We start from the raw sequence: 20,486 nt of genomic DNA, 5'->3' as shown, positions 1-20,486 counted from the left end.
TCCGGATTATGGTTATGTTGTCGTTCGGAGATCGAGTCGAAGTCTTCTCGGTTTCGGTGCCTCTCCCCATTGCTTGGTCGCATGTTCGGTGCCTCTCCCCATTGCTTGGTCGCATCCAACCTTGGACAGGTATAGTTATCCGCTGTTCGCAGCAAGTTATCTTCGGTTCTTTGACCTACTGTCGTGAAGATTGGGCCACCCTCAAGGAGGTTCTTTATCACCCGTGCTCAGGGCTAAAACAACAAATAAAGTCATCCTAAGTGGAGAGTTTCGTAGCATTATTTTCAAATGGACAAGTATTCTTAATGCATGGTTTCATTCTAGTGTTTCATAGACATTTAATTTCGTTACTCGTAGAGTTGGAACGAGCTAACAGTGTTTTACCCCATGAAATTCAATTCTTTCTCTCTTCTTGAAAATGCTACCACATCATCAAAAATGCATATATGACAACCCATTAAATACAGATAAAACCCAAATGAAGCTCCCACCAAAACTAACTTAATATATGGGATGGAGGAGTAATTGTTTATTAACGGGAAGCCAAAAAGTACTAAGGGTGTGTTTGGATCTCATTACCACGGTAAGATTCTATATTCTAAATAGTGAACCTGTATTCTAAATAGTGAACGTAGAATCTAGATTCTAGATACAAAAAGTAATTGTCTTTGTTCTCATTATTATAGTGCTCATTGTCCTTGCATAGTGAAAAATATCCAAATAGTAGATTTAAGATAGATAATTGGATTATAAAATCTAAGTGTTTAAATTTTATTTCATTTGTATCTCATTCTTTTTTTTAAAGATCTGAACAGAACCTAAAACAGACGAGTTTACATAAAAATCAAAGAAAACAGCCCGGTTTAAGGCCAAAGGTTAAAACAAAAGTGGTTGACAACTCTAAAAACATCTCTAAGAGTCTTTCTTAAATTTAATATCTGAATCATTACTTGGAGATCTATTTAAATAAAAACCTCTCTTCAACCATCCAACACTTTTTCTATAACTTTTGCGTATATTAAAGAGCTAATTTTATTTTTTTGTTATTCACTAGCGAATAATCCAAAATAGACAATAATGATATATAGCAATATTTAGAAATCTAATTAAAAACGTTATTTTTATTAATTTTTATCAATATAAGGCCAGGTCTTGGATTTCTCTCTGCGACCTATTTCAACTGCTCACGCCTAGAAGGAGGCTAGGACCGCCTCCCTGAATTCCTCGCCGCCGTCTACACCCGAAGTCCAAAAGGACCAAAACCATGGACTCCGCCGCCTCGGCAGTTCCGCCGTCTGTGGTCTCGGCTGCTGAGGAGACGCTCGCGGCTGCCGAATCCGTAGGGGACCATCTCTCCCATCTGCTCGCGGCGGCGGCGGCGGACCCCGACGCCGTGGCCGAGCTCCCGCCCCTGCTCCGGGCGCGCGCTTTCCTCGCCGTGGCGCAGGCCGCCACCTCACTCCTCGGAGGCACTGCACCTTCCACGCTTCTCCTTCTCGTTGCACAAGCTTAGGTTTTTCCCCCCCTGATTATCTCTTTTTGTGGGAATTTTGCAGTTCGTCTAAGGTGTTCGGGAATTGACCCTGACGAGCACCCCATCAGAAAGGAGTTTGTAAGCTCCTCTTAGCTCTAAAATCCTGGATCTTTCGAAGTGTATTTTTCGGGTGCCTTTGAAGTAGGGGATTGATTTTGATGTTATTGACTAAAAACGACGGGGGGTATATTTTTTTAGAGAAGAAAAAAAAAGATGGGAGTATATTTTGTAATATTGCCTGGGAGTATTGAGCATGAAGATGCAGAGGTTTGACATGGGCCTTTGAATATGCACATGGATTTACTGTAGGTTTCTTTTAGATCAGAACAGAGCTTGTAGGTTTGTAATATCACCTTCGACATGTTGTAGTGTTTACTGCTGTTGCCATTTTTGCATAGAGGCTGTTTTTGTTTTTTTGAAAGATTTGGCAGGAGCACTGCCTTTCGATTAAGATAGGGGAGAATAGAGTTGTTTATGTACAAGCATAGAGGCTGTTTTGGAGAAGGATTTGTGTGGCTGAATAGTTTTAATTAATAATAACAGTTCTTTAATGAAGAGTTCTATGTTGATGCAGCATGAATTGAAAAAATCAGTCTTCATATTTTGACAGCTATTCTATTCGAATTTATATGTTATAAAAAGGTTTGATATTTTGTAATCCTTGAATGAAGAGTTCTATGTAGCCACATGAATTCAATCTTCGTACCTTTCCAGCATGGTTTTTAAGGTGTCGCCTGGGCATCGCTAGGCGACAAGGCGCTCGCAGGGAGTAAGGCGTCCCCGACGCCTAGCCAAAAGCAGAGGAAAACGATAGGGAGAGGCCGTGCAGCTACCTCCTCGCTCCCCCCAACCAAATCCAGCGCCGCCTGGGTCATCTGCGGCGGAGGCGGCGGTTGATCGAGATGGGGATCTGAGAGAGCAGCAGCAAGAGGTAGGGAAGGAGCGGAGGGCAGGTTGAGCGCACGCAGCCAAGAGCAGCGTGAGGGAGGGAGGGCGGCGCTGTACTTGCGTGAGCCAAAAGAGAGGAGATGCAGCGGCGCTGCGCCTGCGTGAAGGAGGGAGATGCGGCGGTGCTACATCTGCGTGCATCAAGCAGGGAGATGCGGCAGCGCTGCGCCTGCGTGAAGGAGGGATGCGTGTGGCTGCGCTGCATCTGCGTCCGTGAGATGAGAGATGACCTGAGAAGGGATAAGGACGCATTTGTGGGCTGCCTATTGTGATGGGATAAGTCTCATGTGTGGGCTGGTCTTTGTGGGGCTGTGCTGGTTACATGGTCTTTGTGGCTGCATGGTCTGTTTTTAGGACATCTTAGATTAGAGGACAGCATCTTAGAAGACAACATCTTAGACTAGAGGACGGCATTTTAGAGGACAGCATCTTAGCATATAGGACAGCATCTTAAACTAGCATCTTAGCATATGCTTGGCTGGCTAGCAGCCTATAAATATGTACCCCAACCCCTCAGGTTGGAATGACATTTGGAAATAAACCAGAAAATTACTCCAACTCCTAGTGTCATCATCTCTCGATGAGAGTAAGAATTCTACTACTACCAAGAGTAAGAATTCAGCGACTAACAACTGGTATTAGAGCTGTACTATCCTGTAGCCTGAGCATCTTCTGCTCATCTCCGTTCCCAGCCGCACAACAGCCCCAGCTAGGAGCAGCAGCAGCTCCGGCCGCTCCTGCTCACTCCTCTCCCTCTGCGCAGACGAGCAGCAGCTCATCTGAAGCAGCCCTTTCCCCACGCAGCAGCCCCCCGGTAGCGTGTCATATCCGCAGGGCAGTCTCAGCGCTCGGTCGCCTCGAGCACGCGGCGTCGGCAGGAGGCCGAACTTGCCGCGGCAGAGGAACGCGAGCGAGCGGCGGCAGAGACCGCTGCGGCGGAGCTGGCAGCAGCCAGAGCGGAGGCTGAAGCAACGGCGGCGGCGGATGCAGCGCGTGCGGCGGCAGCAGAGGTCAAGGCCTTGCGCGGCAGCATCTGCTGCTCCGTTTCTGCTGACGACAGCGCCGACGCGGACCTCGAGTTGCTGGGGAGGGAGGCAGGACAAGCGCGGGCGGCGCAGTGGGTAGCCGCGCACGCCCACGAGCGCGGCGGCAGCCCCGGCAGGCGCGGACGCGCCGGTGGCGCTCCTGGAGGAGGCGCGCACGACGGCGGCGCTCCTGGAGGAGGCGCGCACGGCGGTGGCGCTCCTGGAGGAGACGCGCACGACGGCGGCGCTCCTGGAGGAGACACGCACGACGGCGGCGCTCCTGGAGGAGGCGCGCATGGCGGTGGCGCTCCTGGAGGAGGCGCGCACGGCGACGGTGGCGGACGGATCGATGGAGAGCGCGGCCTTCACAGGCAGCGTGGCTCTCTCTCCCCGGATCGGTACCGTGGTTACCACGGGCTCCAGGCTGTCGTCAGGGACATCGGCCCCGGCGGTGGGTGGCCTACCCTCACCAAGACCAACTACGTCGAGTGGGCTGCGGTGATGAGGGTAAAGCTCCAGGTGCGGCACATGTGGGAGGCAGTCCGGTACGGCGACGTTGACTACGACCTAGATCGACGGGCGCTGGATGCCCTCATCGCTGCAGTCCCGCTCGAGATGCAGTTCTCGCTTACCAACAAGCGGACTGCCAAGGAGGCTTGGGACGCCATCGCTGCGGCACGCATCGGCAGCGACCGCGCCCGCAAGTCCACTCTGTAGGCACTTCGCAAGGAGTGGGAGAACCTGGCCTTCAAGCCAGGTGAGGACGTTGATGACTTCGCTCTCCGTCTCTTGCAGAAGATGGTGCAGTTCGGCGATGACACCTACGGCGAGGAGAGAGGTGTTGAAAAGCTCTTCCGCTGCGTCCCCGAGAAGTACAAGCAGATGGCTCGCTCGATCGAGTCTCTGCTGGATCTCTCCACGATGTCAATCGAGGAGGCGATAGGTCGCCTCAAGGTCGTCGACAGCGATGAGCCACAGCCCCTCTCGGGGCCCATCACCACTGGCGGGAAGCTCCTTCTCACTCGGGAGCAGTGGCTTACCAGCCAAGGTGACCGGAAGAAGGGGGAGCCTTCTTCCGCGACAGGCGGCCGCAAGCGTGGCAAGCCACGCAAGGCGCGTAGAGACGCCCAGGTTGGGGTGCGAGGACGTGCCGAGGGTGATGCCCGCGGAGGCGCCCAGGGCGGCGCCGCCGGCAGGCACAAGCCGGCACGAGACGACGCCTGCCGCAACTAAGGCCAGCTTGGCCATTGGGCCAAGGACTGTCGACAGCCACGACGCAGCCAGGCCCACGTCGCACAGGCGGAGGAGGAGCCGGCTCTGTTCATGGCACATGCAAGCATCGAGCTACCTCCAGCGGCACCGGTCGCAGCGGCTCTCCTCCACCTTGACGAGCCAAAAGCACACGCCCTCCTCGGCGACGGCTCCAGCAACGACAAGACTGACGGGTGGTGCCTCGACACCGGCGCCACCCATCACATGACCGGTCGACGGGAGTTCTTCACCAAGCTTGACTCTAGCGTCCGAGGCTCCGTCAAGTTTGGGGATGCCTCCGGCGTGGAGATCAAGGGCGTCGGCTCCGTCATCTTCACCACCGTGTCCGGTGAGCATAGGCTGCTCACCGGAGTCTACTACATCCCCACGTTGAGGAACTCCATCATCAGCTTGGGACAACTGGATGAGAACGGTTCGCGCGTGGTGGTTGAGGATGGAGTCATGAGGATTTGGGATCGCCGTCGCCGCCTTCTCACCAAGGTATCCAGAAGCGCAAATCAACTCTACGTCCTTAACGTGCAGGTGGCACAACCCTTGTCTCGCTGCTCGTCGGGACGATGAGGCGTGGCAGTGGCACGAGCGTTTCGGGCACCTTCACTTCGAGGCCCTGAAGCGGCTCAGTGCCACGGAGATGGTGCGAGACCTGCCGTGCCTCGACCATGTGGAGCAGCTCTGCGACGTCTGCGTGTTGACGAAGCAGAGGCGACTCCCATTTCCCCAGCGGGCGAGCTTTCGAGCCAAGGAGAGGCTCGAGCTTGTGCACGGGGACTTGTGTGGCCCGGTGACACCGGCCACACCGGGAGGACGACGCTACTTCCTGCTGCTCGTCGACGACCTCTCCCGCTACATGTGGGTGATGGTACTCGGCAGCAAGGGAGAGGCTGCGGACGCCATCAGGCGCTCGCAGGCTGCTGCGGAGGCGGAGTGCGGCCGCAAGCTGCGCGTGCTGCGCACCGACAACGGCGGCGAATTCACGGCGGCTGAATTCGTGTCGTACTGCGCTGATAAGGGCATTCAGCGCCACTACTCCGCGCCGTACAGCCCACAGCAGAACGGCGTCGTCGAGCGGCGCAACCAGACGGTTGTGGGGATGGCTCGGGCCCTTCTCAAGCAGAGGGGGATGCCGGCTGTCTTCTGGGGAGAGCCGGTGGTGTCGGCCATCTACATCCTCAGCCGCTCGCCTACCAAGGCGCTCGACGGCAGGACGTCGTACGAGGCTTGGCATGGGCGCAAGCCGGCAGTCTCCCACTTACGGGTCTTCGGCTGCCTCGCGTTTGCCAAGGAGCTTGGCCACATCAGCAAGCTCGATGACAGGAGCACTCCGGGAGTGTTCATTGGCTACGCGGAGGGCTCGAAGGCCTACCACATCCTCGACCCGAAGACACAGCGTGTGCGCACGGCGCGCGATGTTGTGTTCGGCGAAGGGCGAGGATGGGCGTGGGACAAGGCGGTGGACGATGGCTCGGCTCCGACGTACGATGACTTCACTGTCGAGTACATCCACTTCGAGGGAGCTGGGGGAGTAGGTAGCTTTTCTTCGGCGAGCGCGTCTACCCCAGTCCCCGAGCTTCCACCGACCCCGGCGCCTGTTACTCCGACAGCACCACGCTCTCCAGCCAGGACCTCGGCTGCGATGAGTCCTTCACCGGCTCCACCACAGCCGGCATCGCCACGCACTCCAGCACCGACAGGCACCTCTCTGGGCACGTCTACTCCAACACCAGCTCGTGTCGAGCACAGCCCTGTTGAGCTCGCTACTCCGCTCTCTCACGACGAGGAGCGCATCGACGCGTACCACGACGGCGAGCCGTTGCGGTACCGTACGATGGAGAACCTTCTCGGCGACCAGCCGGTGCCGGGACCGGTGCGTCACGACCTGGAGGCGCAGTTGCACCTTGCGTGTGACGACGGCGAGCCTCGGTCGTTTGCAGAGGCCGAGAGACACGCAGCATGGCGCGCCGCGATGCAGTTGGAGATGGATGCGGTCGAGAAGAACCGCACCTGGGAGCTTGCTGACCTTCCTCGTGGTCACCGCGCAATCACCCTTAAGTGGGTGTACAAGCTGAAGAGGGATGAAGCCGGCACCATCGTCAAGCACAAGGCTCGCTTGGTGGCACGAGGTTTCGTGCAGCAGGAGGGGGTCGACTTCGACGACGCCTTTGCTCCCGTGGCACGGACGGAGTCCATGCGACTCCTTGCGCTAGCTGCCCAGGAGGGCTGGCGTGTTCATCACATGGACTCAAGTCGGTGTTTCTTAACGGCGACTTGAAGGAGGAGGTCTACGTGCACCAACCGCCGGGATTTGCGATCCTCGGCAAGGAGGGCAAGGTGCTCCGCCTGCGCAAGGCCCTCTATGGCTTGCGACAGGCACCGAGGGCGTGGAATGCCAAGTTGGATTCCACACTAAAGGGGATGGGCTTCAAGCAAAGCCCGCACAAGGCGGCCATCTACCGACGGGGCAGTGGAGGAAATGCTTTGCTGGTGGGTGTCTACGTCGACGACTTGGTGATCACCGGCACCAAGGATGCGGAGGTGGCGGCATTCAAGGAAGAGATGAAGGCCACCTTCCAAATGAGTGACCTGGGGCCTCTCCTTCTACCTGAGAATCGAGGTGCACCAGGATGACTCCGGGATCATGCTTCGACAGACCGCCTACGCCAAGCGTGTCGTTGAGCTAGCTGGGCTCACCGACTGCAACCTAGCTCACTCCGATGGAGGAGAGGCTGAAGCTGAGCCGCGACAGCACGACGGAGGTGGACGCTACGCAGTACCGGCGTCTTGTGGGGAGCCTTCGCTACCTCGCCCACACATGGCCGGACTTGGCATTGTCCATCGGCTACTTAGTCGGTTCATGCAGCGACCGACGACGGAGCACCAGCAGGCTGTGAAGAGGATCATCCGTTACGTTGCGGGGACTCTCGATCACAGCCTCTACTACCCTAGGTGCCCTAGGGCGGCACACTTCGTTGGGTACAGCGACAGCGACCACGCCGGCGACATCGACACCAGCAAGAGCACGAGCGGGATCCTTTTCTTCCTCGGCAAGTGCCTCGTTAGCTGGCAGTCGGTCAAGCAGCAGGTGGTGGCCCTATCCAGCTGCGAGGCCGAGTACATAGCGGCCTCCACCGCTTCGACTCATGCGCTCTGGCTCGCTCGACTGCTCGGTGATCTCCTCGGCAGAGACACTAGAGCGGTGGAGCTCAGGGTGGACAGCAAGTCCGCTCTGGCCCTGGCAAAGAACCCCGTGTTCCATGAACGCAACAAGCACATCCGGGTGAGGTACCACTTCATCCGAGGCTGTTTGGAGGAAGGGAGCATCAAGGCGAGCTACATCAACACCAAGGAACAGCTTGCGGACCTGCTCACCAAGCCCCTTGGGAGAATCAAGTTCCTTGAGCTCTGCTCCAAGATCAGGATGGTTCAACTTTCCCACAGGACGACGCACAAGACTTAGGAGGAGAATGATGGGATAAGTCTCGTGTGGGTTAGTCTTTGTGGGGCTGTACTGGTCACATGGTCCTTGTGGTTGCATTGTCTGTTTTTAGAACAGTATCTTAGACTAGAGGACATCATCTTAGCATCTAGGACAATATCTTAGACTAGCATCTTGGCATATGCTTGGCTGTCTAGCAGCCTATAAATATGTACCCCCAACCCTTCAGGTTGGCATGGCATTTGGAAATAAACCAGAAAATTGTTCCAACTCCTAATGTCATTGGTATGCTGCTGCGGTCTCCCTCGTACCGATCTGAGGTTGTAGGAGTGAACGATCGGAGGGCGAGGCTTGAATGTCGACCGGCGGCGAGGTGGTGCCGTGGCTGCAGCGAGGGAGCGGCGGCTGCGGCTGTAGCCCTAGAACCTTCGCGCAGCTACAGTCGGCGGCACTGTTCACGCGTGAACAGTAGAGGCGGCTAGGGTTAGGCACTCCCGGCTCCCAGGGGAAGCCGGAAACAATAGATTGTTTCTGCTTAATCTCAATAATCCTGATTACAAAGTATTTGTAGAACTAAATATCCTTTTGCTAATTAACCCCTCAAGTCATCTGCTAATTATATAAAAATAAATCCCGAAATTAATAAATATGGCTTATTAGCCACTATTGGGCTGGCGCCTGGAGTACTGCAGCCCGGTCATAACATCTCTCCCCGCCTCGGCAAACAGCTCGTCCTCGAGCTGGACATCGGGTTAGAGAGCCTTGAAGTCCTCCAGTGGCTCCCATGTCGCATCATCTTCCGGAAGACCTTGCCACTTGACTAGTAGGCGCCAAGCACCCCGTCGCAGCTGGGCACGCAGCACCTGCTCGGGCGCCGGCAACAGCCGCCCATCCTGGACCAGGGGCAGCACGGCCGGACCTGAAGGTGGATAGCCGGTGTAGTTGTAGGGCTTCAACAGCCCCACATGGAAGACGTCATGCAGGCGCGCCTCCGCAGTAAGGTGGAGGCGGTAGGCCACAGGGCCAATGCGCTCGACGATCTGGAACGGCCCGGCGTAGCGTGGACGCAGCTTGCCCTTCGATGGCGAGGCGAGAGCATGGGTGGGTCGGTGCAGCAGGCGGAGCAGCACCCATGCTCCCACGTCAAACTCCACCTCGCGATGGTGCTCGTCGTAGTACCGCTTGGCGTACTGCTGCGCTTGGAGAAGACGCTTGCGAACCTCCTCTAGGAACACGTCCCGATCCCGCAGCATGGCGTCCACCACCTCTGTCTGGGCCGCCCCCTCCTGGTGCAGAAGAAGGGAGGGTGGGGGGCGCCTGTACACCACCTCGAACGGCGTTGCCCGGAGCGTGGAGTGGTATGAGGTGTTGTAGCAGTACTCCGCCCAGGAGAGCCAGTCGACCCACGAGCGCGGCCGATCACCGGTCGCACAGCGCAAGTACATCGTGATCACCTTGTTGACGACCTCCGACTGGCCGTCAGTCTGGGGGTGGAACGCCGTGCTAAGTCGCTGCTTCACACCTGCACACTTGAAGAGGTCACGCCACAGATTGCTGGTGAAGACCGGGTCGCGGTCGCTGACGATGGAGTTGGGGAAGCCGTGCAGGCGCACAATCCCCTCGAAGAAGGCGCGGGCGACCGAGGCGGCGGTGTAGGGGTGGCTGAGGACGATGAAATGGGCGTACTTCGAGAAGCGATCCACCACCGTCAGAATCACCGACTTGCCGTGCACCTTTGGAAGACTCTCGATGAAGTCCATGGAGATATCAGCCCACACCTAGGACGGGATGTCCAGGGGCTGAAGCAGGCCGGCCGGCTGAGTGGTCGGCGTCTTGTTTCGCTGGCACACGTCGCAGGAGCGGACGAAGTCGTGCACCAGCTGGCGATCGCCGGGGACGTAGAAATCACCTCAGAGGCGCACAAGGGTTTTCTGGACCCCCTCATGCCCAGCCGAGTGTGCAAGGGCCACCACCTGGTGACGCAGGTTGTCGAGGGCCGGAACGTAGATGCACTTGCCGTGGAGGAGGAAACCGTCCCCGGCTGCCCACGGCGCGTCCAGGGAGCCAGCCGCCAGCTGCTGCAGCAGGTCCTACGCGACCGGGTCGGTCGTGGTGGCCCGGCGGATGTCGGCGTAGAGGTCGAAGGACGGCCTGGACAGGGCACACAGCGACGCAGCCTCCTCGTCGCGGCGGGACAGCGTGTCGGCAGCCGAGTTGAGCCGCCCGGGACGGTACTCGACGGTGAAGTCGGGACCCGAACAGCTTGCTGATCCACTGGTGCTGGGGCACGGTGAAAAGCCGCTGGTCCAGGAGGAACTTCAGGCTGTAGTGGTCGGTGCGGACGAGGAACCGGCGCCCCCACAAGTACGGGCGCCAGTGGCGGACTGCTTGCACCAGCCCAATGAGCTCGCGCTCGTACGCCGCCAATTTGACATGGCGGGTGGCGAACGGTCGACTGAAGAAGGCCAGGGGTCCCGCCCCCTGGTGCAGAACGGCGCCAAACCCGGCGCCGGAGGCGTCGCAGTTGACCACAAACTGGCGCTTGAAGTCAGGCATCTGCAGGACCGGCGCCGACGAGAGCGCCCGCTTGAGGGCAACGAAAGCCTCGTCCGCCTCAGTTGTCCAGACGAACGCCTCCTTCCGTAGGAGACGCGTGAGGGGCGCCGCAATGGAGCTGAAGTCGTGGATGAACTTCCGGTAGTAGCTGGCGAGCCCCAGGAAGCCGCGCACGCCCCGCGGGGAGCGCGGCGTTGGCCAAGAAGCGACCGCGGCCACCTTGTCGCTGTCCATAGCGACGCCGTCGGCGGAGATGACGTGGCCGAGGTAGGCGACGGAGAGGGCCCCGAAGGAGCACTTCGACCTCTTTAAAAAGAGACCGTGTGCTCGCAAGGCGGTGAAGACGAGGCCCATGTGTTGGAGGTGCTCGGACCACGACGAGCTGTAAATGAGAATGTCGTCGAAGAAAACCAGCACAAACTTGCGTAGAAACGGGTGGAGCACATCGTTCATCAACGCCTAGAAAGTTGCCGGGGCATTGGAGAGCCCAAACGGCATCACCAGGAACTCGAAGTGGCCGTGGTGCGTGCGGAAGACGGTCTTCTCGACGTCCGTCGGGCGCATCCGCACCTGGTGGTACCCGGAGCGGAGGTCGAGCTTGGTGAAGAACTTCGCTCCATGGAGCTCGTTGAGGAGCTCGTCAACCACCGGGATCGGGAACTTGTCCTTGGACGTGCGGTCGTTGAGCGCCCGGTAGTCGATGCAAAAGCGCCACGACCCGTCCGCCTTCTTGACCAGTAGCACCGGTGCAGAAAACGGAGAGGTACTGAGGCGGATGATGCCCTGCTCCAACATGGCAGCACACTACCGCTCGAGCTCATCCTTCTACAGCTGCGGGTACCGGTAAGGCCGCACAGCTACCGGAGCGGTCCCCGGCAACAGGTGGATGCGGTGGTTGTAGGGGCGGGCCGGAGGGAGACCGCGCGACGTGTCGAAGACGGCGCTGTGTTGAAGTAGAAGCTCGTCCAGCAGCGGTTGTTGCGGGTCCGTGGCGACCGTGGCCAACGAACGCTGCTGGGAGGGCGTGCCCGGGGCGCCCACACTGATAGGAACCGAGGTTCCTCCTCTGACCGAGCGTAGGTTGTAGCGGTGAGTGATCGGGGGTCGAGGCTTAAACCGCGATGGACCACGGCGGGGCGCTGTGATCTCGCGAAGGGAGAAGATGGCGGCGCTACAGTACCAACGCTACAGTGCCTTGGTACTGTTCACGGAAGAGAGGAGGCGGCTAGGGTTTCTCCCGGCTCCCTGAGGAAGCCGGAAACAATAATTGTTTCTGCTTAATTTCCTCAATAGAGTTTACAGGTATTTATATGTCTCTGAATAATAATAGAAAATAACTCTAATATTATGTAAAATATGATAAATATGGGCCTTGAGCCCCCTAACCCGCCGGCATCCTCTAGCCACTGCTGGGCCTTCGCCTGGAGTACTGGATGCCGGTCATAACATCTCTCCCCGCCTTCTGAAACAGCTCGTCCTCGAGCTGGAAGTCGGGGTAGGAGCGGAACTCGTCGACGGACTCCCATGTCGCATCCTCTTCTGGAAAACCATCTCACTGGATCAGCACCTGCCAGGTGTCACGGCGTCGCTGGACACGTAGCGCCTTGGCCGGGGCAAGAGTGTAACGGCCGTCAAAGGTCGGCGCCAGGCTGGCCGGCGTTGCTGGAGCGTCACCACGGTGGCGCTTGAGCAATCCCACGTGGAAGACATCATGAAGACGGGCACCCTCGGGCAGCTGTAGACGATACGCCACCGCTCCAAGACGCTCCAAGACGCAGAACGGCCCGGCATAGCGAGGGCCGAGTTTGCCCTTGGCCCCTGGAGAGAGTGCATGGGCTGTGCGGTTGAGCAGCCGCAGCCACACCCAGTCGCCCACCTGGAACTCGACATCGCGGTGGCCGGCATCATAATATTTTTTGGACAGCTGCTGAGCTTGCAAAAGACGTTGGCGCACCTCGGCGAGGATCTCATCACGGGACTGAAGAAGCGCATCTGCAGCCTCAGTCCGAGCTGTACCCGGCGAATAGGGCAGCAGCGGCGGAGGAGGGCGACCGTAGACGACCTCAAACGGTGTGGCGCGAAGAGCCGTGTGGAAGGAGGTGTTGTAGCAGTACTCCGCCCACGACAGCCAATCCACCCACGCGCGGGGCGATCCCCCATCACACAACGGAGGTACATGGCGATGACCTTGTTCACCACTTCGGACTGGCCATCCGTTTGCGGATGGAAAGCTGTGCTCATGCGCAACTGGACGCCCGCCATCTTGAAGATGTCTCGCCAAACGTGCCCGGTGAACACGGGGTCCCGGTCGCTGACAATGGACAGCGGAAACCCATGAAGGCGAACGATGCCGTCGAAGAAGGCACGAGCGACGGACGTAGCAGTGTAGGGGTGGCCGAGCGCGATGAAGTGGGCGTACTTGGAGAAGCGATCCACCACCGTGAGGATGACTGACTTGCCCGCAACCTTGGGCAAGCCCTCGATGAAGTCCAGCGAGATATCCGCCCACACTTGGGTGGGGACGTCTATGGGCTGCAGCAAGCCCGCGGGCTGAACCGTCTCCGTCTTATTGCGCTGGCATGTGGTGCAAGAATGCACCAGGTCCTGCACCAACACACGATCACGAGGGATGTAGAAATCTGCACGGAGTCGATGTAGCGTCTTCTGGGTGCCCTGATGGCCAGCTGAGTGAGCCAAGAGGAGCACTTGCTAGCGCAAGTCCCCTTGGTCCGGCACGTAGACGCGGGAGCCATGGATCAGAAGGCCGTCGGCCAGGCGCCATGGGGCCGCCAGCTCCCCCGCCTGGAGTTGCGCCAGCAGTTGCTGGGCGTCAGGCGCGGCTGCTGTTGCCCGCCGGATGGCGTCCAAAAGCTCGAAGGATGGTCCCGACACGGGGAGGGCTGCTGCAGCCGCGGCCACCAGGACGGCTGCCCCCCCATCTGCCAAGTCCCGGCGAGAGAGAGCGTCTGCCACGATGTTCAAGCGGCCCGGACGGTACTCTACCGAGAAGTCGAAACCAAATAGCTTGCTGATCCATTGATGCTGCGGAACTGTAGACAATCGTTGATCAAGCAAAAATTTCAAGCTGTAATGGTCAGTGCGAACCAAAAAGTGGCGCCCCCACAAATATGGGCGCCAATGATGAACGGCCTGAACCAAGCCGATCAACTCCCGCTCGTTGGCCGCCAGGTTGATGTGACGGGCCGCGAAGGGATGGCTGAAGTAGGTGAGGGGCCCGATGCCCTGGTGGAGGACGGCGCCGAACCCTACGCCCGACGCGTCGCAGTCGACCACGAAGGGCTTAGTAAAGTCTGGCATCTGAAGAACAGGTCCTGTGGTCAAAGCGCGCTTGAGCGCCTCGAATGCCCCCGAAGCATCGTCGTCCCACACAAACGCGTCCCGCCGCAAGAGATGCGTGAGTGGGGCGGCGATGATGCCGAAGTCCTAAATGAATTTCCGGTAGTAGCCCGCGAGGCCGAGGAAACCACGCAGGCCACGGGCAGAGCGCGGCAGGGGCCACGCAGCCACGGCGGCGACCTTGTCAGCGTCCATGGCGACGCTGCCCTCGGAGATCACGTGGCCCAGGTAGGCCACCGACGATGCGCCAAACGAGCACTTGGATCGTTTCAAGTGAAGGTGGTGTACCCGAAGCGCGTGGAGGACGATGTTGACATGCTGCAAGTGCTCGGCCCATGATGGACTATAAATTAATATATCATCAAAAAATACCAGCACAAACCGCCGCAGGTAAGGCCGAAGGACGTCATTCATCAGCGCCTGGAAGGTTGCCGGGGCATTGGAGAGCCCAAATGGCATCACCAGAAACTCGAAGTGGCCCTGATGGGTGCGGAAAGCCGTCTTGTCGATGTCCTCCGGGTGCATGCGCACCTGATGATAGCCGGAACGAAGGTCAAGCTTGGTGAAGAAACGAGCCCCATGGAGCTCATCCAGCAACTCGTCCACCACCGGAATTGGGAATTTGTCCTTGGAGGTCTTGGCGTTGAGGGAGCGGTAGTCGATGCAGAAGCGCCACGACTTGTCCGCCTTGCGCACCAGCAGGACGGGCGCGGAGAACGGCGAAGTACTCGGCCGAATGATCCCTTGGGCAAGCATCGCTGCACATTGGCGCTCGAGCTCGTCCTTCTGCAGCTGCGGGTATCGGTACGGCCGCACCACCACTGGGGCCGTCCCGGGCAGCAGGTGGATGCGGTGGTTGTAGGGGCGCGCCGGAGGGAGCCCAGTAGGCTCGTCGAAGATGTCACCGTGCTGCGCCAACAGGCGATCCAGGAGAGGTAGCCGCGGGTCAGTCGTGACCGCGGTCACCAGCTGCTGTGGGGAGGGCGTCTGAGGTCCGGGCACGCCCTGCCAGGTGACGCGGCGGCCCTCCCTCCAGAATGCCATGGTAAGGGCGTCGCAGTCCCACAACATGGGGCCCAATGTGCGAATGAAGTCGAAGCCGATGATGAAGTCGAAGGCGCCCAGGTTGAGGCCAACACGTGATGGTGAAGTCCTCGTCGCCGATGCGGACGGGCACGTTCCGAGCAATGCCCTCACACGCCACGTGCTCACCATTGGCGACCGTGACACGGAGGTGGTCACCCCCAGCTGGAGACAGGCCCAAACGGCGCAACACAACCCCTTGGACAAAATTATGAGTGGAGCCGGTGTCGAGGAGGGCGAGGAAACTCTCGTCTTTGACGGTGACGGGGAGCAGCATGGCGTTGGGCGGCCGGATTCCTGCAACAGCATGGAGAGAAACGACAAGGGCGTTAGCAGCGTCTGCTGCATCACCGGCCACACCTTGGCCGGTCGGCTCGTCTGGAAAGGCGGTTGCGTCGGCTTCTGCAGCAGGCACCTCCCCGGCTGCCTCGTCGACGAAGTCCGTAGACTCGAGGTAAAACAGCCGGGGGCACACATGGCCCCGGACATAGGGCTCGTCGCAGTTGAAGCACAGCCCTTGACGGCGGCGCTCCAACTGTTCCGCTGGCGTGAGGCGACGGAACTGACGCACGGGAGGGGCGCCCTGCCCACCCGCGGGGCCAGCGCCCGGCTGAGCTGGAGCCCCCGCTGCTGGTGGCGGGGCACGCGGGGGCAGGCCGGGACGAGGTGGAGGCCGGGCACCCCGCGGGGGTGGCGCCGTGGGCATGGCCGCCGCCCGACGCTCGAAAGCCCGTGCCAAGTACATGGCCGTCTGGATGTCCTGGGGATCGCGCATCTCCACATCCACCCGAATGTACTCGGGAAGGCCCCCGACGAAGAGATCGGCCTTCTGTTTGGCCGAGACGCCACGTGCATGGCAGGACACCGCCTGAAAGCGGTCGGCGAACTCCTGGACCGTAGATTGGAACGGCAAGCGCCCCAACTCCGCCAGCCGAGTACCGCGAACTGGCGGTCCGAAGCGTTGGCGGCACAGCTCAACGAAGCGCTCCCAAGAAGGCATGCCCTCATCCTGCTCGAGGGCGTAGTACCAGGTTTGCGCCAGGCCCCGGAGGTGGTACGACGCAATCCACGTTCTGTCGGAGGCCGGCCATCGTTGGCCCCGGAAGAATTGCTCGCAGTGGTTGAGCCAATTCAGGGGGTCTTCCGAGCCGTCGTACGTTGCGAACTCGAGGCGATGCGTCTTGGGCGGCAAGCGGTCGAGACCGCCCCCCATGGCCTGTTGAGGGCGCTCGTAGGGACCCTCCTGGTCGGCCCCAGGTGGCACGGCCGCGTAGGCCGCCACGGAGGCGCTGGTGTCGTGGAGCAGCGGCCCGTCCACGCCGCCGTACAGGGTCCCTGCTGCATAGGGTCCCCCATGGGCGACCGTCGATGGAGCCTGAGGGATGGTGGACCGAGGCGGCGCCGAGGAGTATAGTGGCGCGGTCATGGAGTGGTGCGCCGCCGAGGATCCAAGGGCCCAAGCCGGAATCGGCGACGGCGAGTGCGGAAATTGCAGCATATGGATCGGGACCTGGGACACCGACGGCTGAACGGAAGTCGACGGCGACGGCATGGAGTCCGTAGGCATCCCGTAGGGGTAGGTGATTTGCGGCACCGAGACGGATGAGGGCAACGACAGCGGCGGAGGAGGATGTGACAGCTGTGGTGGTGTAACCACGTACTGGCCGCTCAGAAACGCCTTCATCATGTCCTGCAGCTCCTTCATGCCATGGCTGAGATTGACGGTGGAGGTCGTCACCTCCTCGGGCGTTAACACCCGCCGCGGCGCGACGGTGGTCGGCAAGGATTGGGAGGGCGGCACCACCAAAACGCCCGCCGTAGCAGGGGGCGCGGTGGAGGCGGTCGGCACCGGCGGGATCGCTGGCGATGGCGCGGCGGAGGAGACAGCGGAGGTGTCCATGATCGACAAGGTCTCTGGTACCAAGCTGATAGGAACCGAGGTTCCTCCTCTGACCGAGCGTAGGTTGTAGCGGTGAGTGATCGGGGGTCGAGGCTTAAACTGCGATGGACCACGGCGGGGCGCCGTGATCTCGCGAAGGGAGAGGGTGGTGGCGCTACAGTACCAACGCTACAGTGCCTTGGTACTGTTCACGGAAGAGAGGAGGCGGCTAGGGTTTCTCCCGGCTCCCTGAGGAAGCCGGAAACAATAATTGTTTCTGCTTAATTTCCTCAATAGAGTTTACAGGTATTTATATGTCTCTGAATAATAATAGAAAATAACTCTAATATTATGTAAAATATGATAAATATGGGCCTTGAGCCCCCTAACCCGCCGGCATCCTCTAGCCACTGCTGGGCCTTCGCCTGGAGTACTGGATGCCGGTCATAACACACACACTGCCACGTGACGCGGCGGCCGTCCCGCTGGAAGGACACGGTGAGCCACTCGAAGTCACAGGTGAGGGGGCCCAACGTGCCGAGGAAGTCGACGCCCAGGATGAAGTCGAAACAGCCCAGCGCGAGCCCGACGCAGGTGATGGAGAAGGGCGCCCCACTGATGATGACGGGGACGTCGCGGGCGATCCCCTCGCACGGCACGCGCTCGCCGCTGGCGACCGTGACACGGCGCTGGTCGCCCCCCTGCGGAGCAAGCCCAAGGCGGCGCATGGCCGCGCCCTGGAGGAAGGTGTGGGTGGAGCCGGTGTCCAACAAGGCGAGGAGGCGCTCGCCCTTGATCATCACCGGAAGAAGCATCGTGTGGTAGGTCCTGATCCCTGCAAGAGCGTGCATAGAAACCACAAGAGCGTGAGCGTGGGCGGCCCCGTCGACGTGCGGCTCCTCAGGCAAGGCTGCGGCCACAGCGTCCTCTGCTGGCGCCCCGTCGTCGTCGACGAAGTCGTCCGCCTCCAGGTAGAACAGGCGGGGGCAGATGTGCCCACGCACATACTGTTCATCACAGTTGTAGCAGAGGCCTTGGCGGCGGCGCTCTTGCATCTCAGCCGGCGAGAGACGGCGGAACGGCTGGGCCGGTGCCGCTGCGCCCGGGGCAGTCGGTGCTGGGACGCTCGGTGCGGCCGCAGGGCCCGCGGCCGCCCCCTGAGGGCGTGGAGGAAGGGCCGGCCGTGGCGGTGGACGAGCGCCGCGCTGCTGCGACGACTGCTGCAGGGCTGCCGTGGCCGTGGCGCGGCTCTCAAAGGCGCGGGCCAGGAACATCGCCGACTGGAGGTCGGGCGGGACGCGCATCGCGACGTCCACCCGAATGTGTTCCGGGAGACCGCTGACGAAGAGCTCCGCCTTCTGGCGCGTGGAGATGTCCCGGGAGTGCGCGAGGATCGTCTGGAAGCGGTCTGCGAACTCCTGGACCGTGGAGTGGAACGGCAGCCAACACAACTCGGCCAACCGCGAGCCATAGATGGGTGGCCCGAAACGAAGGCGGCACAGCTCCTTGAAGCGCTCCCAGGAGGGCATACCCTCGTCCAGCAAGAGGGCATAGAACCATGTTTGAGCGGCGCCGGTGAGGTGGTACGAGGCCATCCACGTCCGTTGTGCCACCGGTGTGCGCTGGCCCCAGAAGAATTGCTCACAGTGTGTAAGCCAGTTCAGCAGATCCATGGAGCCGTCGTACGTGGTGAAGTCCAGCTTGTAGCCCTTCGGCTGGAACTCCGTCGTGCCGAACGCCGCGGGGGCGGCCGCCGATGGAGCCGCGTCAGACGCCGGGGGCGGCCAGAGGCTGGAGCCGTGGAAGAGGGCCCCATCGACGCCGCTGTAGAGGGTGCCCAACGCCGGAGCGCCCCCATGGCCGAAACCCGCGGTGATGTGGGGCGCCTGCGGAATCGACGTACGCGTCGGCGTGGTGGAGTAGACCGGCGGCGAGGCGCCCGTGAGCCACGCCGGTATCGGGGACGGCGAGTGAGGGAACTTGATGTCCTGGATCGGCACACCAGCGGGGAGAACCGACGGCGCTGGTGAGGTGGTGGTCGCCGTGTCGTCGTGTGGCATCCCGTAGGAGTACAGGGCGGTCGAAGACGCTGGGGGCGGCGGCGGCGGGTTCGGCTGCGGCCCCAGCAGGAACCCATGAATCCCGGCCACCATCTTGCCGAGGTCAAGGACAGCCGCCGTCAACTGCTCGTTCGTCATGACGCCCACGGCGGAGGACGATGCACCCGCGGCCATCTGCAGCGAGGATTGCGGCACCCTGGCCGACGTGGAGACCGCGGACAGCAGTGCGGTGGTGCCTGGCGGGTCCGCCGCGGAGAGCGGGGGCACGGTGGTGGAGGGCAGCGGGATCGACATGGCCGATACCAGGTTGGTATGATGTTGCGGTCTCCCTCGTACCGATCTGAGGTTGTAGGAGTGAACGATCGGAGGGCGAGGCTTGAACGTCGACCGGCGGCGAGGTGGTGCCGTGGCTGTAGCCCTAGAACCTTCGCGCATTGCCTAGTCGACTCAAATGAGTGGCTCGCCATGTCTCGCCTTGCAGCCTTAAAAACCATGCTTTCCAGCTATTCGCCTAGTGAAGAAATGCAATATTTGATTTGTCAGCTAGTTTGGCCCTGCAGTTGGAAGTTTTATTTCCTGAGTTCTGATTCGTTTCTTTCCAGGAAAGGTTAAGCCTATGGCAGGAGAAGTTAAATCAATTTGTGGCATGGGACAAGGGTACTTTACTCTGTATTTCATGCTTATTCATTTCTTTTTTTATCTGAAATATGTAATGCTGGTACTCAGTTACTACCTGAATTGAATTGCAGCACCACTCCGCCCTACTACTACAATAAATACACAAGCAGCAGCAAGGTTTATTGGACACTCACTTTCCCATCTGACATCTGGTACATATTTGGCAGTTAAGTTTGTGTGGATTCTTGATTATTATGGCATGGAAATGAGATTTGATTTTTTTTTATTCAGATCAGAAGAGGAGCATGCAGGAAATAAGTAGAGGAGAAAGGCGGAGTTGGTCTGGGCAGAAGAGAAAGCCTGAGCCTTTACCAGAAAAGAAGTCTGTCCGTGCTGCTGCAGAAGAGTTCCTTGCAAAGGCTGCTCAGGAACTTATTGGGCATAGTGATAGCATGGTCAAGGGTCCTGTTATACTCATTCCTGATGAAGATGAGGACTAGATCGGTATGTTGGTTTTGTCAATTTGTGAAATATATTTATACTGCGGATTTGTGTTTGTTGACTTCGTTCTTACTGCAAAAGTAATGCTGGATACATGCTGATGTGTACAACATTGTAACATACTCAGACATCAGGATATACAACAACAACAACAACAAAGCCTTTAAGTCCCAAACAAGTTGGGGTAGGCTAGAGTTGAAACCCATCAGAAGCAATCAAG

General features: G+C 59.3%; 1 protein-coding gene across 1 annotated transcript; it reads left to right on the top strand.

Moving 5' to 3' along the window:
- Positions 1–1,185: 1,185 nt before the first annotated feature.
- LOC136476298 (uncharacterized) lies at positions 1,186–20,269 on the top strand. The gene is made up of 5 exons (XM_066474075.1): positions 1,186–1,469; positions 1,557–1,612; positions 19,750–19,804; positions 19,897–19,977; positions 20,057–20,269. The coding sequence occupies exons 1-5, from the start codon at positions 1,265–1,267 to the stop codon at positions 20,263–20,265; spliced, it is 606 nt and encodes a 201-aa protein (XP_066330172.1). The 5' UTR covers positions 1,186–1,264; the 3' UTR covers positions 20,266–20,269.
- The last annotated feature ends 217 nt before the right edge of the window (positions 20,270–20,486 follow it).

The sequence above is a fragment of the Miscanthus floridulus genome, chromosome 8 (genome assembly GCF_019320115.1).
Source record: "Miscanthus floridulus cultivar M001 chromosome 8, ASM1932011v1, whole genome shotgun sequence".
Taxonomy (NCBI): domain Eukaryota; kingdom Viridiplantae; phylum Streptophyta; class Magnoliopsida; order Poales; family Poaceae; genus Miscanthus; species Miscanthus floridulus.
The sequence above is the reverse complement of the archived record's forward strand: the minus strand, read 5'-3'. Positions and strand labels throughout refer to the sequence as shown.